Source organism: Staurois parvus, unplaced genomic scaffold (assembly GCF_062004578.1).
Source record: "Staurois parvus isolate SC_StPar_1 unplaced genomic scaffold, SC_StPar_1.0 ptg000516l, whole genome shotgun sequence".
Lineage (NCBI taxonomy): Eukaryota > Metazoa > Chordata > Amphibia > Anura > Ranidae > Staurois > Staurois parvus.
The window spans coordinates 195650-219482 of NW_028318312.1; the positions used below are offsets into that span (position 1 = coordinate 195650).

Consider the following 23833-nt stretch of genomic DNA (forward strand, 5'->3'; position numbering starts at 1 on the left):
GTGTCATTAGACACAGCTGATCACGTGGTAAAAGGCCACTGTGGTTGGACACACCGATCATGGAGATTCTCGGGTGCCTGCCGCTCTGGACGGCACCCGCACGGGAGGGCACGTTCTGGGAGGATGCTGTAGCTGTTTCATGTTCCACCTGTTTTTTGGGTGGAACATGTAACACGTTTAGACTGCTGGATTTGCTTCCTGCTCTGCTGCATCTCGTGACAGCTAGCGAGGGATCTTCTACCCTGGTAGCTGTCACTATTTGATTTAAAAAAGCGGGGCTCCACCTGGCCAGGCGTGTCATTCTTTCACAGATTTCTGTGAATGGAAAACTACAAGTACCGATAGCCTTTGTGGCTATCTGCTTGCAGTTCTCAATGAACTACCATGGCGCTGTTGAGCCATGAGGCACGAGCACACTGATACACTGACGAGCCTGCAGGAGTCCTGCATGGTACCCTCATTCTGCTGGTCACGGGTGCAATGCTTTCTAGGCTCCAAATAAAAAAAAAATAATAAATTCACGTTTTTCTGTGTGCAAAAAAAGTGCATTTATTTATTTTATTTTTTTTAAAGGTGAACTTATGCTTTAAAGAACTAATGGATGGTGGTGGCATGCTCTGACTTAAAACTCATGGGCTTTTGTTTGCATCTGAGCTGCATTCTTCCCTATGCAAGTCAATGCAATTGGAAAATCAACTTGTAGCAAGACAAAGCAACTCCTTGAGCAAATTAAAATCAAAGGCACAAATCAGAAGCCTTGAAAAAGTCAAAGCAACTCAGTAGCCCTGAAAAGCATACTATATTTCATGTCTGTGTATGTAAACCCATAAGATGGCATCTAATGGATTCTTCTAATGTCCAAAACTGTTAATATCCTGAAATTTTTTAGAAAATATTGGTGGAATGAGCCAAAGTTTGTAAAAAAAAAAGCTTTTATGAGCAGTATTTTCCAACCAATCTGAACTTTACTTTTATTGACATCTTTGGAATGTTACATTCTCAAGGGTTCATTCAAACTGCGGCTGATTGTGGGGCACTTGCCAGGTGGTTCTGCCTCCTACCATGTACCGTGAAGTGGCCTAGCATAGTTCACACGTGGTATGGGATTGGAATTAGATTAGTATGGGCTAAAACTCAGCTTTTGCTACAGTGTACATAAATTCGACCCCAGGGGTAAAGCGGTTTTGATCCTCCTATTTAAGGATGAGGTTTTTTCACATCCCACTATTCACTTTGGTAGCATGTTTCTAATGTTATTGTTCCTAGAAAAATGAACATACCTACTTCTATGAAAGCACCAGTTTGATGGGATTGATATAACTCTACATACTGTACATTGTAACATAATACGGCTCGCACAGTCTATTTTTACACCCTTATGGCATACTGTAACCATCATTCAACAACTAAGAGTAATTTAATCTTTTTTGGAACTTCTGTTTCATGTAATATATTGTCTTTTTTTCCCTTGTCCTTGGTATGGCGTGGGACTGCAATGTTGAACATGGTGTGATGGGAACCATTCTTGACAAGCTACAGATCATTGTGGCAGAATGTGCATATATCTAGTAAAAATGCCATAAAAAAAGAAGATATTTGGCTCACTGAGACAGAAGTATGAACTTAAGATATTTCAAATTGAGTTTCACTTGAGATAGATTTCACCCTTCAGGACATATCAGCTGGTCAGAGGCAGCTAACACATTTTATAGCAAGTCACTGAACCTGTGAAACATGATTCTACATTGTTCTCATTATTGGTCAGATGTAACTTAATACCAGCCTTTAGGTGGTGTTATCAAAAGGATTTTTTTCTCAGGCTACAGTGTGGAATTTATAATCATGTGATGCTGCAATGATAATTATGTTGTTTTTTGAGTAACAGAATTGTAGAGTTCTTTACAGTTCCTGTTTGTCTTCATATACAAAACATGTATAAATCATTCTATTTACTTGGGTAAGCAGTTTCATTGGAACTGGTAGCTCAACTCACAGACTGGATTATATAGAGAGGTATCGGTGTGATCTGCTTATGATCTCAATATCACTGGCTAGATTTTTGTTGAGACCTAACTGACATATATTTGATCCCAATTTTCAATAACTTATTGATCAAAGTGATGGCATTTTGTGCTGATCAGTCTGAAAGCTGAACAGAGATGAAACACACATAAGAGGACTGTGTTACCTGAAAATTTTGAATTTTTGTGAATCTGGTCAAATGATATTTACACGGCTTTTCACACAGTATTTTTCTATCTGGCAGATCAGAAGACCAGATTTTTCTATGTTACAGTTCAGTAATCCTTACATCCTTTTATCCACTGCCAGTATGTGACTGGACAGTACTCTTATGCGCTCACTTCTCTGCCACTCCCCTCTATTCACCTATCAGCTTGCTTCTTGCACTGTAGAACAACTGATGCTCCTCATGCTGCTTCTCTCTCCCTCAGTCTGAGCTTTACTGTACATGGATTGCAAGAGGCTGATGCTAGGTCAAATTCAGGTACACTGACTGCGTTTAAAAAATACACAATGTTTTTATAATTACAGATCTATGAAAGCACCGGTTTCATTGTGTCATTTATATCTTCCCGGAATTCTTCTTTAATAGTATCACTTCTTCTGAGCATGATTAGTACATTTCTGACTTTGTGTATTAAAGTATAACTAAAGGCAAAACTTTTTTTAAGTTTTGCATAGAGTGCAATGGGATTAGAGCTCTTGTCAATTTTTATTGCTGTCTGTGCCCCATTAAGGAGATTCACTTTCACTATTTGTTCTGTTTACCATTATTATTGAACGTGAAATTAAAAGGAAACCCCAGATTTTGGGTTGTCCCCAAAAAAGTAATAGAGGGGAAATCTTCCAATAGGTGGGTTAGTTCTGTTGATCTGGGGGCCCCCAAGGAATTCCCTCAATTTGCAGGGATTTCCTCTCACTTCCTGTTTGACAATGGGAGAGGAAGTAAAGGGAAATTTCTGTAATGGGACAGATGGTGAAAGAAAATCTGACAGCGGTTATAACCCTCCCTTACTCTATCCAAAATGAAAAATAAGGTAATTGAGTATGAAATTCAGTAAAACAGTGTAAGTCACCTTGTCATTACAGGACAGTTGCAAAACAACTTGTAAAAGAAGCTCACATTTTAAAAGAAAAACAGCATACATACTTTCTCGGAGGAGTTTTAAAGCTCCACTACTTAGCTGCTGCACGTATTGGGCACTTTGGTTGTGTGAATACCTGCTCCATCCATTACGGCCTGTGGTTTTTCTTGCCGGTTCGAATGTCACTACAAGATTTTGAGTGACAGATTGTGAAGACATGGGCTCCTGGAAATATAAATATATATGCTTTTCTTTAACAGCATGGACTTTTCTTACAAGCAACCTTGTGGTAACATGGTCATTTTACATACACGGTTTTAGTACATATATGCTTATTTTGTATTTCCCAAAGGATGTTATTCTGTTTAGCTAGTCTAGTGATTCACACACACCTGTGTCACACAGCCAGCAAGAGCCCTCTGCTACTTTTTCTGGTTCAGTTTTACTTCTTTCTTGGTCACCTTCCCATTATTTGGACATGGGTGTCACAGATGGGATTAGTGTCTTGTAGACAGGCTAAAGGAGGAGAGGAGCTATAGAGAGATTAGTTGTTGAGCCAGAAAATAAGTGTATGGCTGTACAGCATGAAAACGCTGAGTAATTCATGATGTGGCTAACAGAATTGATAGTCATTTGGCAATCAAAATAGTAAACATAATGTGTATGTATTTTAACAGTTTGCCTAGAGTATTGATTTAATATCAGAATGGATTGCCTGCCTACTGGATAATGTCTTTTCTACAGTTATGGGTATACCTATGAAAGGTTAGCAGAAAAAGGTAAGCGCCATCTAAGTGCCGCAAACCAACAATTTTTATTTAGCTCATAAATCGGCAACTCACATGTTAAAAACTGCAACTCGCTTGCAACTCGCGAATTGCAGTTTTTAAAATGTGAGTTGCCAATTTATGAGCTTAATAAAAATTGTTGGTTTGCTGCACTTAGATGGTGCTTCCCTTTTTCTGCTTGCATTCTGTTTCTAGAGTTCAGTTCTAACGCTTGGATAGCAGCCACAAGTTTGAAGCAGATCATAGGAGTGTTTTCCTTGGACTCCACATTGGACTTTAATTGGACTTTCAAGCTATGTTGTACAAAGGCTTAGTCCTATGGTTTTAACCCTTTATGAGCCATAAATACCCCTTTACCACGAAAGACTAGTGCAAAGGTTATGAGAAGGTATGAGATTCAGCTTCAGATGGAGAGTTTTCCAGGGATTCAGTTCACTCAGCAGAATGCATTTTAAGGTTTTTATTCATCCAAAAGTCAAAGTAACAAAGTTTTCTATTGGCTTAGGGGGTAGTTTAGCATAACAACAAACATAAACGTCCTTCAGCCTTCTAAATGCTTTGTTGCACAGCTCTGAGTATTCCTTAGGACTGAGCTGCCCAGTTTCAGCCTTCATTCACCAAGCTGGACCTCTTGTCTGCACAGATACAGAATGCTACTTGCTTAGCTCAGACACACTGGTCTGTTTGAATGGGGACTACCTCTGTCCCTTCATAATCTCCAATCATCAGATGTCAGTCTGGATCAACGACCAATTTATGGAAGCAGACAGGCCTGGACATGTGCTCAAGAAATTGCTGAATGGTCACCTCATATCTTTGTGTACCTTGACTTTAAAAATAAACCAAAATACGAGGTAGCTTTCACTCACAAATGTTGTTAGCCTTTGCCTTTCAGCAAAACTGTCCCAAAATTCAGCAGCAGTAAGCATGTATCAATTTTCCTGCTATATTGTCACTTTAGGCATTACACAAAAATTGTGCATTTCTTAATCTGACAATTATGTTGACAATCATGCTGTCAGTAAAGATTTTTTCACCCTTAAAAAAAGTGATAAACCCATCTCCTGTCAGCATGCAGATGTTTCAGAGTAATGATAATAAGTGCTCTTCATGTCATGGAATACTTTGCAACTTTGTGAAAGGCGTGAAGACTTCCTTCATCATAGATATCTGTCAAGATGTGTTTCTGTTTATTATACAATGATTTCACTCAAAATATGTATATATATATATATATATATATATATATATATATATATATATATATATACATTTGGTAGATACCTAAGAGATAACCTGACAGTTTCTTATACAGTATCTCTATATGTGAAATCTCTCAAGAGTGCTTGAATCCTTGGGTTTCCCCATCTGCTATGCCAATATGAAGGGTCCTCCATTTTCCTGTTGAGCTTTCTTGAATATGTATTATTGCAGATGCAACAGGAGTTCTTGAGACAGTTAAGGGTGGGTGGGAACATCCAAGTGAACATGAGCATCTTCCATCTGCAGTATGCAAGCCAGTGGCTGACTCAGCTCACCAAGCTCCACCTATAAATAAAATATTAATATTCAATAGACTGGTCCTTTAACACCAATATTGGATATTCTATCATTCAGATGAAAAGATGTGAAAAAATAAAAAAAAGATTCAAAAATATGCACACAAATGTTCTCTATTTTTCAAATATTTGCATGCACCCCTGACTGGGTGACCACAGACCAGCAACATTTTGTTTTCTTTTTTTGAAGCTCCTTGGTGTGGTGCTTTGTCAAACCCCTTTGAACAAAAAAAGTAAACCATGAAATCACACAGCATACAAAAATGTGCAGAGAGGGTACAGTATGGCCAATCATCAGAAGAGAAAGGGCCTCTAACCCTGAACCTCTCGGGGAACAAGGATCCTGAGAGAGGCAAGCTACAGCATGGTCTACGTAGGCCGAAGCCTGGTGGACCCCACTCCTTAGGGACCAGCCAAGGCTGGTCCACCAAGTAGTTGGTGAGGGGCTGTCCCGAAGAGAGACCCCCCCTGGATGGGGAGAGGCAAAAGACCTGAAGGTCACAGAACCTCCCTCCAACATCAGGGCAACCCCCCTGATGACCTGCACCCTCCATCTCTGTGCACAAAACAAAAAAAAAGTGCAGTGCTAGTGCTAATGAATAAATAAGTGACATGCAGTACACAGCCTGGCTAGCCAAAAGGCCACATACGAACACGTTGTGCAAGGAAAGCATAGGTGATATGTCCTTGTACCAGTGAAACACCAATTGTCTGGTGCAGCACAAAAGTTAGAAATACTAACCAGCACCACCCTCTCCAGAAGGAACCAACATTCTTTCTCCCAAAAACTGATAAGAACAGATAGTACACTTGATCTTAGCCAAAAGTGTATTTTAGAACTGTTGTCCTAGAGCACCGCTGATTACTAAATGTGTTTTTTCAATGTGAACAAACCTGTTTTTATACCATATTATGATGTGCTTAGAGACATGTAATTTTATGGTGTGATATGGCATAATTATGGCCTGAGATTGGGAAAGATTTTTAGAAATGTAATATTTTTTTTTTTTTTTTGACAGAGCTGTTTTGTCCCAACAATTGCCACTATTTCTGAAGCTGGAAAAACTCCTTGAATGCAAACTGGCTAACCACCTAAAGTGTTAAACCGTTTGCTCCTTTAAGATTATAGTTGGTTGGTGTGAACCATACTGTAACGATCCATCATTGGATGTCATGCTATTATTAGTTATAAGACTCAGTGAGGAAGAGTCAAAATCATATTTTGTTTTTCATAAAAAAGATTGCTTTTCAGAATTTGCATTGATTTGTTATATGGTAAATTTAAATCCAAATAATGCTTAGAGAAGTTCCACCTTAATTTTGCATACAATATCTTTTCAAGGTAAAATGTAATACAGACTTAAGCTGTATGTGTTTATTGGACCATACAGAAATGAATTCATGAATAATATCTTCCTTAATCTGTGTCTTTGTACAGAGCTTTATGTGTTTCCAGACAGATTAGTGGTTTGTGCAAGTCAGCTTGAACCTTGTCCCAATACAATAGATGCTGAGGCTTTAAAACCTTCCAACAAGGTGAGTGAATATCATATCATCCGTTTCTGTATAAGCAGATCTGTGTTCGTTTAAAGGATATGTAAACCCTAATAATGAACTTACCTTATCTGCTCCTTTTTAGTCTGGTAAATATACCACTTAAAGTGTTTTGTTATATCTGTTCAATAAGTGTAAAAAAGCAATTCAGAAATTTCAGGAAAAAAGATTCAGAGATATTGTTTGTCTTTTGCACACTGCCTGTGTCATTTCAAGCCCACCTAGTTGTTATTTTGTGACTACAGAATGATTTGCCATTAGAGATGGGAGAGTAGGTGGGTTCAAGTCATTTACCAAAAGAAATCGCATGTAAAAAATCTGAAAGGTTGGATCAATCGATCAACTTGGGTACAACCAGCCTGCTCATATATGGATCGAATATCGGCCAGTTCCTGCTGAACTGGCCAAGATTTGATCCACTTATGACCAGCTTAGGTTGAGCTTTGTGTTCCTTTTTGCATACTTTTTTTTTGCAGGGCTGACACCAATAAACCCTTAAAAATAGTAAAAAAATGGTGAAGCGCTAACAATACAGTACAAAATACAGGAAATATAAAATAAGCATACACATGACAAGTAAAATGAAATAAACAAAGTGCCAAAGCAAAGTGATGATCCAAATGGATCGCATAAAGTGCTGCTGATGGTGAACAGGTAAAACCTGTACTCTGTCACACTCCCCACATAACATCAAAGATATAGGGATATACCCTGAGGAAGTCACAAGGACGTGACACAATGCGTCGGTACGTCATTTCCGGTGACCCACTTCCAGTTGGACGCATGTCTTGGCTCCATCCTTTGATCCATGCAGCACACCCATACTAATTGGCGGTAATGTGTTTTTACTATTTTCTACATGTGAGTGGGCATTTTTTATTCGCTTATTGATGTTAATAAAAGGTTTTACACTATGGAGGATGTTCTGTTTTTATATCTTTGACGTTATGTGGGGAGTGTGACCTGAGATTGCTAGTGGCAGTGGATTCCATACTACTTCCTGGCCTGGACGTGGCTTCGGATTGATATTCATAAGGCGAGTTGGCCCTTGTGGTCACCGCTTTGAGGTCAGGGGCCATTTCTGCCATTTAGGATTTTTTTTGCACCGTGTTTGAAGATCACCTACCACGAGCACACAGCTGTTGATCTACAGTTACTCTGCATGTTGGATACCCACACTGTTTTCCAGCACTAGTGTGAATTTCATACAGTTTTCTCTGGACTTTTATTCATGGTTACATGTATATTTTACTTTAATAGGAGTGATTTTATATATTTTTTTCATTTATATATTGGTCACTTTTGCTGTGTTTTCACCCCTAGAGGGGTCACATGATCTATAATATTAGTCCCCTAGTGGACTAGGGGTGGCTGGTTTGCTGTTTTTCCTAATTGGGAAAGGGTTCACTTGTCAGTTACAGGTTTTACCTGTTCACCATCATCAGCACTTTATGCGATCCGTTTGGATCATCACTTTGCTTTGTCACTTTTTTGATTTCTTTTTACTTGTCATGTGTATGCTTATTTTATATTTCCTGTGTTTTGTACTATATTGTTAGCGCTTCACCATTTTTTACTATTATATAGCACCTGTTGGAACCAGGTTAGGTGATAGCAGCTATTCGATAGTTTTTATTGTCCCCATTTAAGCGCAGGAGGGTATTATCTTTTGTCTATTTAGTCTTTAAACCCTTAAAAAAGCTTTGTTTGTCAGCCCACAAAAGGACTTAGGAACTGAGTGCATTTCTGGGAGATAAACAGGTATTTTTTTGTATTTGCAGGGTCTTCGAAGGGATAAAAAAATAGGAAATGTACATGTATTGCAGAGATGTACTGCATATTATTTTTTTCGCCCTGACATACCCCTTAGTTATAGTATATCTCAAACATAACATGCAAGGGTCTAGTGGCAGGTATTGTGTATGAACATTTTGCAGTCTAAAGCTCCATGTACACGGGACACTTCTGAACGATAGAAACTGACTGCTGGAAAACGTAGGATAAAAAAAGTCTGTTTAGCCACATTTGCATACCGCCTTTATGAGCGTTTGCGTTTAGAATAGTTTTTTAAAGATAACCTCAGGAGACCTTCCAAAATGCCCAGAATGCACTGAAAAACAGTAAAAAATTAACTATTTCAGACATTTTGAGAGAAATAGAGAGAGTAGAAGCAGAGAGAGCAGTATTTGTTGAGATTAGCTGTCTTTTTTTTTTTTTTGTGGTGTTTGGATGTGTTCCAGCTCATTTCTGTGCAGAAATTATTGCAGCAGTGTCTAACATATTTTCTTTCATGCAAAACCTCAAAGTATGGTGTACCAGGTCCATTTGAGTACTGGGAAAACACTTTGCATGCATTTTTCATGATGACAAAAGACTCTGGACAGCATCTGGAAATGGAAGAGTTAAAAAAAATTTTCAAACGCAAACGCTTATAAACGCGGTTAGCTGCACTTACAAGCGTTTGGCGTTTGAAATGCTGATAAAATCTACTCCTGAATGCAAGTTTGGTGCGTTAAAAAAAAAACGCCGGTAAACTCAACTGCCTATAAATGACTGTAACAACATAGTGTACATGGTCACATAGGAAAACATTAGGGAGAGTTCAGGGGCTGCTGGAAAAAACACAGAGAAGCTCCTAAACGTCAGTTTATCAGCTGCAGTGTACATGGATCCTTACTGGGATATTGTAATACATACCCAGGGGCGGACTGACCATTTGGAAACTCGGGCACTGCCCGAGGGCCCGGGGTCAGTAGGGGGCCCCATGACATGCCCCTGGTACCTTTTTCATAGGCTTTTTTGAGTTTGGGCAAGGACACAGGGGCCCCATGATCCACTATTGCCCGGGGGCCCTATGAGTTGTCAGTCCGCCCCTGTACACTGTACATACCTATAGTGCTTTTAATCCTGGTCTTGGCTTTGTAACTGGAAATGTACTGGGTTATTAGCTGTGCATAAAGTATATCTTTATCAGACCAATAGTTACCAAGGTGCCTGAGAATCCTAAAACCCAGAGCACTTTGATATGAAAATATTGGCTCCAGTTTCTGAAACCGCACAGTGCCATGCCCACTCCATCCTTCTGTGCCTGACTGTTGGGTAGTGAGGCCGCTCATCACAGTGATGGATCAATAGTGAAGCAAAGAAGGGTTTAATCCTGACTTTAGAAGATGAAGGTGGTGTTTGAATAATAGAAAGCTCAAGGCTTGTGTTCTTCCAGACTGCATCAGAGAATATCTTTCCAAGGTAAGGGAAATTTCCCCTTAAAGACTTGTCATAGGACCATGTGTCCTCATTTGAAGATTTCCTCTCTATTCCTGTTCCAGTGGCAACTCAAAATGTTAAATGTACCCTCCCTGTCAGAGTATAATTCCCTAACTGGTTCACAGACAGCAATATAAAGCTCTAACCCTTCACCACTCTTCCCCAAGCTATAAGTGACTATTGTCGCTTTAAAGCGGTATTAAACCCGCAACTAAAGATTTGATATACTGTATCTTACTAATCCATAGATGTGGTGGCTGCATTAGTTTTCATCTGGTGATCTGACCTGTAACACTTCTCCTGTACTAGGGTGCCTACACACTAGATGAAGTAGCAACAGAGTCACATTTGGACAGCAACATTATTAATCTGGAGGGAGAGGAGTTTTAGATGTACCAGCAGATTTAGATACACTAACAAACTGAAGCCAAACTCCAGCTCACACTTTAACAATTGCAGGTTTTCTTTTGGGATAGAGGTTTTACATAAATGAATAAAAGCTGACCATTGTAAGCACCCCTGTTAGTGGTAAATGGTTTGTCTTAACCCTTTAACTGCTACATCTGCAGGGTAGATTGTGCTGTAGAAAAACAACCGACTTTCTAGCTGATCACCAGCGCAAAAGAAAAAAAAAAGCCTGAAAAGAAAAATAATGCAGCAAGCCCATCTAAGAATTGAGGAACTGCAATTGCACTTATACCCCCTTCCTGCCCAGGCCAATTTTCAGCTTTTAGCGATGTTGCACTTTGAATGACAATTGCGCGGTCATGCAACACTGTACCTATATGAAATTTTTATAATTATTTTCACACAAATGGAGCTTTCTTTTGGTGGTATTTAATCACTGCTGGGTGTTTTATGTTTTGTGCTATAAACAAAATAGTGCAAAAAATGTGAAAAAAAAGGGTTTCTTTGTTTCTATTATAAAATTTTGCAAACAGGTAATTTTTTTTCTTCACTGATGTGCGTTGATGAGACCTTTTACCACATCATGGTTAATGCGCCAGCAGTACTTTCGGTGCAGGTCTGTTTATCTTTAGGTACACATATGTGCAGCCTCTCGCTGTTAAGGCTCACCCGCCGAGAGGCCGCATATATGTGTACAGCCAGTGCCAAGGAGTTAAAGTGATGAGCTGTTAAAATCATTAAGGATGACTAATATATACAGGTGAAACTCAAAAAATTTTAATATCGTGCAAAAGTTCATTTATTTCTGTAATGCAAGGTGAAACTAATATATGAGATAGACTCATTACATGCAAAGCAAGATAGTTCAAGCCGTGATTTGTCAGAATTGTGATGATTATGGCTTACAGCTCATGAAAACCCCAAATCCACAATCTCAGAAAATTAGAAATATTGTGAAAAGGTGCAATATTTTCGGATCAAAGTGTCCCACTCTAATTAGCTAATTAAGCCATAACACCTGCAAAGGGTTCCTTTAAATGGTCTCTTAGTCTGGTTCAGTAGGAATCACAATCATGGGAAAGACTGCTGACCTGACAATTGTACAGAAAACCATCATTGACACCCTCCATAAGGAGGGAAAACCTCAAAAGGTAATTGCAAAAGAAGTTGGATGTTCCCAATCAAAGCACATTAATAGAAAGTTATGTGGAAGGGAAAAGTGTGGAAGAAAAAGGTGCACAAGCAGTAGGGATGACCGCAGCCTGGAGAGGATTGTAAGGAAAAGGCCATTCAAAAGTGTTGGGGAGTGGACTAGAGCTGGAGTCAGTGCATCAAGAGCCACCACACACAGACGGATCATGGACATGGGCTTCAAATGTCGTATTCCTCTTGTCAAGCCGCTCCTGAACAACAAACAACGTCAGAAGCGTTTTACCTGGGCTAAAGAAAAACAGACCTGGTCTGTTCTTCAGTGGTCCAAAGTCCTCTTTTCTGATGAGAGCAACTTTTGCATCTCATTTGGAAACCAAGGACCCAGAGTATGGAGGAAGAATGGAGAAGCACACACTGCAAGATTCTTGAAGTCCAGTGTGAAGTTTCCACAGTCTGTGTTGATTTGGGGAGCCATGTCATCTGGTGATGTTGGTCCACTGTGCTTCATTAAATCCAGGGTCAACGCAGCCGTCTACCAGGAGATTTTGGAGCACTTCATGCTTCCTTCCGCAGACGAGCTTTATGGGGATGCTGACTTCATTTTCCAGCAGGACTTGGCACCTGCCCACGCTGCCAAAAGCAGCAAAACCTGGTGAAATGATCGTGGGATTACTGTGCTTGATTGGCCAGCAAACTCGCCTGACCTGAACCCCGTAGATAATCTATGGGGCATTGCCAAGAGAAAGATGAGAGACATGAGACCAAACAATACAGAAGAGCTGAAGGACGCTATTGAAGCATCCTGGTCTTCCATAACACCTCAGCAGTGCCACAGGCTGATAGCTTCCATGCCACGCCGCATTAAGGCAGTAATTGCTGCAAAAGGGGCCCAAACCAAGTACTGAGTACATATGCATTGCTTATACTTTTCTGAGGACCGATATTGTTCTATGTACAATCCTTGTTTTATTGATTGCATGTAATATTCTAATTTTCTGAGATTGTGGATTTGGGGTTTTCATGAGCTGTAAGCCATAATCATCACAATTATGACAAATCACGGCTTGAACTATCTTGCTTTGCATGTAATGAGTCTATCTCATATATTAGTTTCACCTTTTAAGTTGCATTACTGAAATAAATGAACTTTTGCACGATATTCTAATTTTTCAAGTTTCACCTGTAGACCAAGGCTGTTTTGACACTTTAGACTGGATCACCCCAGTAAAGGAGAAGTGATCACAAGCAGGAGCTAAGATTTAAGTTTATGCCAAGCCAAAAACATTTTCACATTTTGGAAAGAGTGGGGAAGGATAAGAAATCCTATCAAGTTTCTACTGCTGTCCAGGTCAGATATTTACCCTCACTTCCTGTCCTTCTTACAACAGTTTCACCATACAAGAAGTGGGGAAAATCTACAACAGAGAAACAGACTGATAAAGAAATCTGAAAGGGGTTTTAGCCTTTGCCCACTCTACTAAAGAAAAGCATTTTGATTTCTGTGTCCATATTGCTGTGGGACAATTCCCCTCACTTCCTGTCTGGAGAAATGTCAGCAGTGAAGACACTTCCCTTCTTTATCCAGAGCTAAGAGAAAAAAGTATTGGCTGGAAATACACTTTAAATCCTAGAATGCGGGCGGCAGTTGAAACCTAAGCCTGGGAACGACAAAGTAAGGATGTTTCTATAGAAAGAGTTGTAGTTTTTGTGAAGAATTAGGTTGTGTTATATCACCAATTTAAAATGAACGGAAGAAATTGCTGGCCACTTTTTTTCTTTTATTTTTAAATAATGGGACAGCTCAGCAGATGCTCCTTGCATTCTGAGAACCCTTCTAGGAACCATTCAGTAAGGATTGAGTCACTTCACTGGCTCATTTACTTTTGTGTGTAAATTTCACCTTGAGTTTAAAATCTTTAAACAAATGGATTTTTTTACAACAAAAGATAGAAGTATGCAAAAAGGAACACAAAGCTCAACTTACGCTGGCCATAAGTGGATCAAATCTTGGCCAGTTTAGCAGAGGCTGGCTGAGATTCGATCCATCTATGGGCAGGCTATTTGTACCCAAGTCGATTGATGGATCCAACCTTTCGGATTTTTTACATACGATTACTGTCAGCAGCTATAGCCACTAGCAGTAAACATTGGGGTTGATTTACTATAACTGGAGAGTGCAAGATCTGGTTCAGCACTGTATAGGAACCAATCAGCTTACATTTTTTTTTTTTGTTTGTCAAAGCTTAATTGAACAAGATGAAGTTTGAAGCTGATTGGCTTCCATGCATAGCTGCACCAGATTTAGCACTCTCCAGTTTTAGTAAATCAGCCCCATTGTTTTTTGTTGGCATGAAAGGCTTCCCGCCGGCAGAACACAATATCGCTGCGGGAAGGATTCCCCCCCCCCCCCCGTCAACACAGACTGTTGGTTGCATGAAATAAAATCAAATAATCTATGGCTTACCTTACTGACTAGATATAACACTGCATAATATTCATAAACAGAATTTTATATTTACCAGACTGATGAAAAGAAATTATGTTTAGTACCACAATAAAAATATACTGTATCTGTATCTATCTATCTATCTATCTATCTATCTATCTATCTATCTTGTGAGAACTAGCTTCAAGTGGTAGCCCATTAAGGACATTACCATTCACTGAATTCTTCTTTTTTAGGGCTTTTCTTGCCCATTTTTATTAAAGGAAAGTTCAATACAGTTCCAGAAATCAAATATGTTTCCCTCGCAGGGGTGTTCAGCATTTATCTTCCATCCAAAGAAAAAACAACACTAGGCTTCTTGGCCTTCAGCATGGTACCACAGACCATGCCACAGTACCATCCAGTACCTCACTCAAAAGCATGATCAATACACTTGGTAGCCCATTGCTGCTGTGGCTCCCACCTCTATCCTAGGTGGAGCCCTCTTGACTCCTGGGCAATGACCTCCTGTCTGCTGGGGTGGAGCCCAGAACAATGGTCAGGTCTATACAAAAAGCCCAGCACACACCTGCCCAATTAGTATGCTGGTGGTTTTCAAAACACAGACCCAAAACTGGAGATTTCATCCCAATCTCAATCTTTGATTCTGTTGATCATTCCCTCCCCCTCAAAAAACTCTTGGCCTTCAAGACTCTTTCCTGGTTCTCCTACCTATCACAGCATTCCTTCAGTGTTGCCTACTCTGTCTTCTCCTCTGCACTTCCTCTTTCCATAGGGGTCCCCCAAGGTTCTGTCCTTGGACCCCTCCTCAACTCTATCTACACCTCCTCCCTTGGTCACTTGATAAACTGCCATGGCTTCCAGTACCATCTCCATGCTGATGACACCCAAATCTATCTCTCTACTCCCCACTTCACCCCTTTAGTCTTTTCTTGCATTATTACTAACTTATTAACTGACATATCAGCATGGATGTTACACCACTTCCTCAAATTCAATCTTTCTAAAATGAAGCTCAGAACATTCACTCCCACCCTTGTCCCCTCCCCTGACATCTACATCAAGATCAATAATACAACTATCAGTCTCTCCTCACATGCCAGGGTACTAGGCATAATCCTGCACTCTGACCTGTCCCTTTAGCCCCAAATCCAATCACTGTCCAAATCCTGTAGAGTTAACATTCGTAACAATTCCAAAATCCATTTTTAACTCTTGAAACCACTGAACAACTTATTCACTCCCTTGATATCTCTCGCCTTGACTATTGTAACTTCCTTCTCATAGGCCTACATGTTTGCAGGCTATCCACTCTTCAGTCTATCATGAATGCTGCAGCAAGACTCATCCACCTTACCAACCACTCAATGTCACCACTCTCTGCCAATCTCTCCACTGGCTTCCTATTGCCCAACAAATAAAATTCAAAATAATAACAACAAACAAAGCCATTTACAGCTCTGCCCGAAGCTACATTACTAATCTTGTCTCCAAATACCACCCAAACCATCCTCTCCGCTCCTCCCAAGAACTCCTGCTTTCTAGCTCCCTTGTCTCCTCCTCCCATGCTCATTGCCAGGACTTCTCCAAAGCCTCTCCCATCCTCTGGAACGCCCTACCCCCAATCTGTCGACTGTCATCTACTCTGTCCAATTTTAGGTGACCCTGGAAAACACACCTCTTCATGGAAGCCTATCTTATCTTCAGCTAACAACTGAATCTTTTATTTTTCCCATCAGTTCATCCATTACAGTTATTATCTTTTGTTCCACCTGCCCCCCCCCCCATTAGATTGTAAACTCCCAGCAGCAGGGTCTTCCTAACCCTCTTGTATTGAATTGTATTGTTGCTGTATTATCTCACTTTACATTGTAAAGTGCTGCTCAAACTGTTGGCCCTATACTGTATAAATCCTTTATAATAATAATCCCTCCCAGATCTCTACGAAATGTCCGGGCTCCAGGTCACAGTTTTTACCAGCCAATGAGGAAAGTGAAAAGTCAGTTCCCTCTGAATGACACAAGATCTCTGGAGCCCCTCAACTTGCCTGGATGAGAATCCTGGGTCATAATGACCTCTTTACACTATGGCAGGGCAAAATACTGTCACAATATGTATAGTGTATCTAACACCATAACTTTTTTTTTCGCTAGGGAAGCAGGGGTCTCAAACTGGTGGCCCTCCAGCTGTTGCCTTTGGGAGTCATGCTTGTAACTGTCAATCTTGCAATGCTTCATGGGACTTGTAGTTTGGCAACAGCTTCAGGGCCGCCAGTTTGACACACGTGGGTTAAAAAATCTGTTAGTTTTTTTCCATTTGTGTCCCATTATATTTCACTTCCTGTACTGTGGACCCAAAAGAAAGGGGATATCTCTCTTAAAGTGATATTAAACTCACATTAACCACTTATCTATCATCCCTGATTTTTATGGTTAGCAATGCGTAAAAAAGTTTCCCAAATACCTCTTTGTTGGCCCCTTGTACTGCACTCACGTGACTTTCTATGCTTTCTTCCGGCTACACGGAAAGTTTTGGAGGGGGAGGAAGCCCCTACAGCTTGTGAAATATTGGTCGGCTAGCTAAATCAGTCATCGACCCTGCAAGACGATGTAATCACATGGGCAGGCAAAAAGAGAGCTTGACAATTGATGTTCTTGAGCTCCCATAAAGGTGAAGGAAACAGTCACATGGGATGACTAGAAGAGAACAAATAGAAAGTGAATGGCTTCCTGTATATGCTTGATGAAACTGTGCAGGAAGGTGGCAACGCAACAGCCAGAGGATCAGCTGTGTTGCCACAGAAAAAAAGGAAGTAAAACTAAACGTCCGCCAGATATTTACTACTTTATACAACTTGAATAATTAACAGCTTCAGCTAAAAGGTAAATAATGAAATGTTAAAGAAAAACACACTAAAATATTTGGGTTTATTGGCACTTTAAGAGAGGTAAATTTCTTCTTAGATGGTCTTCAGCAGAACAAGTGTCCCCACTGGAAGATTTTCCTTCTTTGCCTGTTGTAATGACAACTCAAACTTATGGTTTTTCTTTCATTTTCATTCCCAGTGAAAGTGCTCATCAGGACAAACGAAGAAAATCTCCCCACTGGGATGGCAATAAATGCTGACAGCCATTCAGATCTCTTCCTATAGTATCCAAAGCTAAAAAAAGTTTTGGCTTTGAATGCCCTTAAAGAAGGCAGTTGATTTATTGCCTGACATGCAGCCATCTATAAAATATCTGCCATGATGGTCTCTGTTCTGACATTTTTCCTCCTATGTAAAAAGTCAGTTAAAGAAATATTTTCTTAAATCGACCATCTGAATTTTATATTGTTTATGTCATCACCTTTATTTATAGTTAGCACAGTGTGTTTTCCATGAATAAAACTGGCCCCCATCCATGGATTTATTTCCTCCTGGAACACTCACGCTTGCTTTTTTTGAAGATATGTAACCATATCAGCCCTTATGGGATCCTATGATCATTGAAAAACATAGCGGTGGCCTCCTGCCACGGAGAACTTCAAGACAAGCCGTGCGGAATTACAGCAGGAATCTTTGGCCGTGGGTGGATGTGCACCTTGGGGAGGCCTATCATTTTTCTCTGCTCTGCTTCTGCGCTGCAGCCAGGCCAGGCCTGAAACCACACTCATCCTCCCAGTCCTACAGGGAATTTGAAGTACGCCTGGAAAAGAGGGAGGATGAATAGAGAGTGTGACCACCCAACAGCCGACCGTGGGCTTGACAGCAGAGACGCTCACAGCGGCCCCAGTGGTCTCATCCATCTTATAATAAGAGGATGAACAAGAAGTACAGAGAAAGTCTATTGAGACACACAGCAGATACATATGATCTCTTTTAATAACACATAATAAATAGACCAATATGCCATTTGGAAATCATCTGTCATGGCATACTATGGTCAGATTAAAGAAAGATGATTTCTAATTTGTTGTGATTGAAGCAGTTTCACGCCATCATTTTTGTGTTATTACATAAGACCAGCATTGTATCTAGACTACTAATACAGAAGGCATATGGTCAGCACTGTACATAGTTAGATCTCAACATTTTACTATAATGCATATACAGTATATGAAATTTAAAGTATATTTTTTGTATTTTGGATAGAGTGGAATACCTGTCAGATTATTATCAGGGGGGCACACACAGCGTCCATTCCTATCTAGTCTCGGTCAGGAGTGCACATGCAAGGATAACTCCATAGGGCCCAGGAGCCACTCTGAAACTAGAAGCTGGGGACCAGCTGAATCAGTGAGAGAGTCAAGATGAGTACCTTAAGAAGCAGCATACACAGTACCTATATATTTCATCAGTAGAAACTGCTTGAAAAACAAGGCTTTACTGGGGAATTAACTAAGCTTCTGTCAGAAGTGGTGGGCGCCACAGTAACAAAAGCTGTCAGCCGACAGCTCACATCCTTTTCTCTGTGCGTGCAGTGATGACACTACACAAACGGAGCCTGCAGGGTTAACAACCCTCCTCCTCCCTCCCGCACTGAGCTAAGGATCCATGTGCCCTGTGCTGTATCTATCATAGAACAGAGAACTAATTGCTTCTGATTAACAAAGGGGCTTACGCTTGCTGAGTCAGACCTACAACTCTGCAATCAGTGAAGCTGAACACTATCAAATATTCCATTTTAAAATCATGGACAATTTTGGACTTACACAGACACGTACACTCACACTTTGCAGGTACAGTATAACATTCCCCACCATTTTTAGAAGGCGTCTGAAATGTCTTTGGGAGTTTATGCCTTCTGAGCCAAAACAGAAATTGTGATGTGGAGTACTGATATTTGATGAAAAGACTCATATGACAATTAGCGTTTCATTGCATCCCAAGGGTGTTCAGTAGAGTTGAGGTCAGTGGGTGTGTAGACCACTCAAGTTCCTCCCCACCAAACTCATCAAACCATGTCCTGGCTTTGCACACAGGGGCACAGTCATGCTGGGACAGAAAAGAGCCTTCCCCAAACTGCTGCCATAAGTTTAGAAGCTCACTTTGTAAGCTCACAGTTATCTAAAATGGTTGTAAACCTAAGACATGAGATGTGAACAAAGCACATCCTTCAATACAGGTGACTTGCCTTTGTCCAGTTGCTCAGCACGGGACCTGAAAGCAAGTGGAGATCACTGGAGTAGTGATATCTTCTTTTATTGAATTCCAGCTTACAGGGGCATTACCCAGGTATGGTATATGCATAGTTACAGTGGTCCAAAACTAAAACGAAATTAATGTAATTTAATGTATAAATTAGTCATACATAGTTATTTCTTCTTTGTCTTTGTAATGTTTTTTTTCTTCAGGAACTAAGGCATAATAATGATATAATATTTCTGAATAAACTGCATTTATTTTGTTAAAAATCACAGGGAAATGGATGTGGTATACACTAATGCTGATCATAGATGCCAATCAGTTAGTGTTACAATGTGCTGACCCCCTAAATGCTGCTGTTCTAGGTTCAGCCCTGTATGGCTTTTCCTCAGGTCTGTTACAATGTGCTGCCCCCCTAAAATGCTGCTGTTCTAGGTTCAGCCCTGTATGGCTTTTCCTCAGGTCTGTTACAATGTGCTGCCCCCCTAAAATGCTGCTGTTCTAGGTTCAGCCCTGTATGGCTTTTCCTCAGGTCTGTGCCTTATTACATATTTCAGGTTTTGTGCAACTGGTGACTATCTGTATAGCTGTTTTTTGAGCTACTTATTTTGTCTTGGTCACAACAGTCATCACTGGTATTCTCTTTATTCCTGTTAATACAATACTAGCCTGTCCTGTACAGAAGTTATTATATAATTGTATAGACAGAATTATATAGACTTAAAAAAGGACATTACTCTTGTTTTCCACATGCGCATTCACGGCCAACAAAAAGATCTCAATACAGTGATCAGAAATGGGACAATTTTTTATAAGGCTAACAGATATCTACCCCACTCAGTAAGAGGACAATTTTTAAAAGGCTAACAGACTTCTACCCCACTTTAGGAGAGCCTTTTTATCAGTGAGACCTCCTTTCCTCGTAATCTCTATTCCCTAAGGGATGTCAGGGCCGTAACCCTTCCCAAGAGCACATGTGTGTCAGTCCGAAGTTTGCAATAACCCCGAGGAGTCAGTCCACTTGATATCTAATAGGAGCTGACAGACCATGGGCTGGAAAAGGTTGGTAATGTGCAGTGCCCACCCAGTCTTTACGTAAGTGTAAATACGCCAGGAAATGTGCTTTCAATTTATGAAAAGGGGCGGGGGAGACGACTTTTGTTAGCTGCAAAGTATTTGTTCCCTTAGTGTTGATACAAAGCATCAGCAGCCATAGTTTCCCAGCCATTGCAGAATAAAAATGAACATACACATCTGCACTACGTATTCAGCAAGGATCCCTGAAACACAAGATAAACAAGAGTGCGGCAGAGGCTAATATGACTGGATGCAGCTCTCAGTCTTTCCTATTTCTTTCCTTCTTTTTATTTATGTCTGTTTCTGAATTCTCTGTCAGGCTTCGGAAGCCTTAGGGAGTTTACATCACTGCACATAGCTGAGACTCTGGTTCCCACAGAGCTGTTCAAAGACTGACTCACGGTCTGTGTTAATTGTTCTCAAAATTCAGCACTTTAAGGGTGTGGCCACAGAGGAAAGTCTACTGTATTTATAGGGCATGTTCAGAAATGTTTCACACATAAATCATGTTTTTGTCCCACTTAGAAAACATAACACAACTTAAAGCAGAAGTGCCACCTTCCACCGGCTCCCTCCTCACGTACTGGATGTTACTGCTTGTCAGTCTCTGGAGACAAGCCAGCCGTGCTATGATGTGTTAAGGATACACTGTTGTTAGGGTTGAATTGATGTGCTCCCATAGGTATAGAAAGCCAAGCTGAACTCATAGTCATAACCTTTTATTTGGCATACAGTGCTTGTAATTCTTACACAGTCCTGCACAGGGACATCACGATGTACCAGTTGTGTTTTACTTTGGAAACAGATTTTGATGGCTTGTACATGCAAAAGCAGAGTGATCACCTTTCCCCCCATATCACATTATTAGAATTTATATTTTCACATGTACTGCGGTTTGGCGGGTTAGGTATGTCTTTTTTCTAACGACACAAAGGTGTGTAATAGGGTTGATGTCCCTGGAGGTATCTGCAACATGGATCATGACTTGGCATTGCTGGAAAATTGGTCAAAACAGTGGAAGCTGAAGTTCCGTATTTGTCATTGTAAAGTAAAAAGAATCAATTGATAGAGTACAGTATCAGGTATACAGTATTGGCCAGAACTACAGAGAAAAAAGATTTGGGGGTACTTATTTCATATGATTGCAAAATTAGCAAACAGTGTGACAAGGCAGTGGGGAAAGAAAATCAAAGTCTAGAATGTATCACTAGAGGGGTCAGCAGCAGTAGGAAGGAGGTCCTGATTCTCCTATATAGGTCTTTAGTTAGAATACTGTGCTCAGTTGTAGAAAACTCACTTGCAAGAAGATATTGGCAAGATATAATGAATCCAGAGACGAGCAACAAAAGTAGCTCTGGGGGATAAAAGATATCAGGAGAGATTGCAAGAACTTATATGTACAGCTTGGGGAAAAGAAGGGAAAGGGGAGATGTGACTGAAACTTTTAAAAACATTAAGGGTCTGAAAATGGTTCAGGAGGGCAGTATTTTCAATATGAAGCTAAGATCAAAGACACCGGAACATGACCTCAAGCTAGTAGCTTGAACATTCAAAACTAATAAAAGTAATCTTAAAAATGATTATTTTACTGAAAGAGTAGTTGATGCTTATATACATTGTATACCAATCAGCCATTACTTTATAACCACCCACATATTGAGTAGGTCCCCCTTTTGCTGCCAGAACAGCCCTTACCCGTGAAGGCATGGGCAACACTAGACCTCTGAAAGTATGCTGTGGTATCTGGCTCCAAGCCATCAGTAGCAGATCCTTTAAAATTGATTGTAAAGGTTAAAGGTTTTTTTTACCTAAATGCATTCTCTGCAGTAAGGTAAAAAACATTCCGAGATTAGCTACCCCCCTCTTCTCCCCATAGCCTACCTAAATTCAAACCTGAGCCAAAACTCGATCCAGCAGCTGTTCCTGGTTTTTCTCTCTCTTCTCACTGGACATAAAGACAACATTGGGAGATATTTGCTCCTGCTGCTGTCAATCAAATCCAGTGAAGAGGTATCGGGGGCGGGGCTGAGCTGCACTGTGCATCTATGTAGACACACAGAGCCTGGCTCGGGAGGGAGCCTGCATGTCTGCCCTTATAGCAAATGGTTTGCTATGGTGGCATAAACTGAAGAGGACAGCGTTGGCAGAAAACCCAAGAAGAGGAGGTTCAGGGCTGCTCTGTGCTACACCATTGCATAGAGCAGGTAAGTATCATATGTTTGTTATTTTAATTTAAAAAATAGCCTTCAGTAACACTTTAAGTCCTGTAAGTTGTGAGGTGGGGGCCTCCATGGATCGGGCTTGTTTTTCCAGTAAATAGCACAGATGCTTGATTGTATTGAGATCTGGAAAATCTGGAGGCCCAATCAACACCTTAAACTCGTTGTGTTCTTCAATCAATCAGGCAAAGAAAGTCATTTCAGACTTCTTCTGACAATGTTAAAGAACTAGTTGCAAGATGTGCTCATATAAGGGATTTGTGCATATGGTTCTTATACAAAGTTTTTATTTATCACAATATGCTGGATGCTCACATGGTCCTTGGTTGACCATCGCTGTGGAGTGCCAAATCTCATTGACTGGGTTGCCCTATTCTTTAGAAATATTCTGGAGTGGTGAGAATTGTACCACTTTCACAACTGGAGAGCCATGTTTCCTTAGTTTGGAGACTTATAAGACCTTTGGTATAAAAATTATCAGTGTTGTGTCTGTGTTTTCTATAGCAATTAGACAGATTTCAGCAAGAAAGCAAAAGGTTGTTATGGAAAAGCTGACATATCCCCTTCATTACATGTTTTTACATAGGGTTCATAGTTAGTGACTGTATAAGAGACATGGCCTAATCAATGAAAATTGTGTGGTTGTTTTCAGGATTGCTTTTAATGACTGGGCTATGGAGCATTTCCTTAATAGCCATAAGGATCACTTAAGGTGGAAGTTCACTGTAGAATTGCCCTATGAGCAATAAACAGCCATATAACACTTGTGACTTGGTAAATGCATAGCACCATGTTTGGAAACTGTCCATGCTCCAGATGTCAAGCAATCAGCATTGGAAGGGACCGGTCATTTACGAATACCACAATGAAACTCATGGTGTCCCTTTGCGACTTTTGTACTGTCTGCATCTTTGATAGCATCAGGGCCGAGTGGAAGCATTTCCCTGTCAGGCTTTGCAATTACAAGACATAGCTAACAAATGCAGGGGGCTGAGCAACACCATGAGGTCTGTGGTGTTGTTCAGAAATGGCTGGCAGTTTCCAGTGTTGACTGCTGGACAACCAAAAGGAGCACAGGTATAAAACATATGCGAATCATTTATCAAAATACAAGTGTTATATGGCTGTTTAATA

At 40.4% G+C, this 23833-nt stretch overlaps 1 protein-coding gene across 1 annotated transcript in view; it reads left to right on the plus strand.

The window, feature by feature from the left end:
• The window catches only part of SLX4IP (SLX4 interacting protein), a 180671-nt gene that overhangs the window by 136443 nt on the left and 20395 nt on the right, over positions 1–23833 (plus strand). Inside the window, exon 7 of the mRNA XM_089690101.1 lies at positions 6893–6990. Within this exon, the coding sequence (XP_089546227.1) occupies positions 6893–6990 (98 nt within the window). The remainder of the gene's footprint in view (positions 1–6892; positions 6991–23833) is intronic.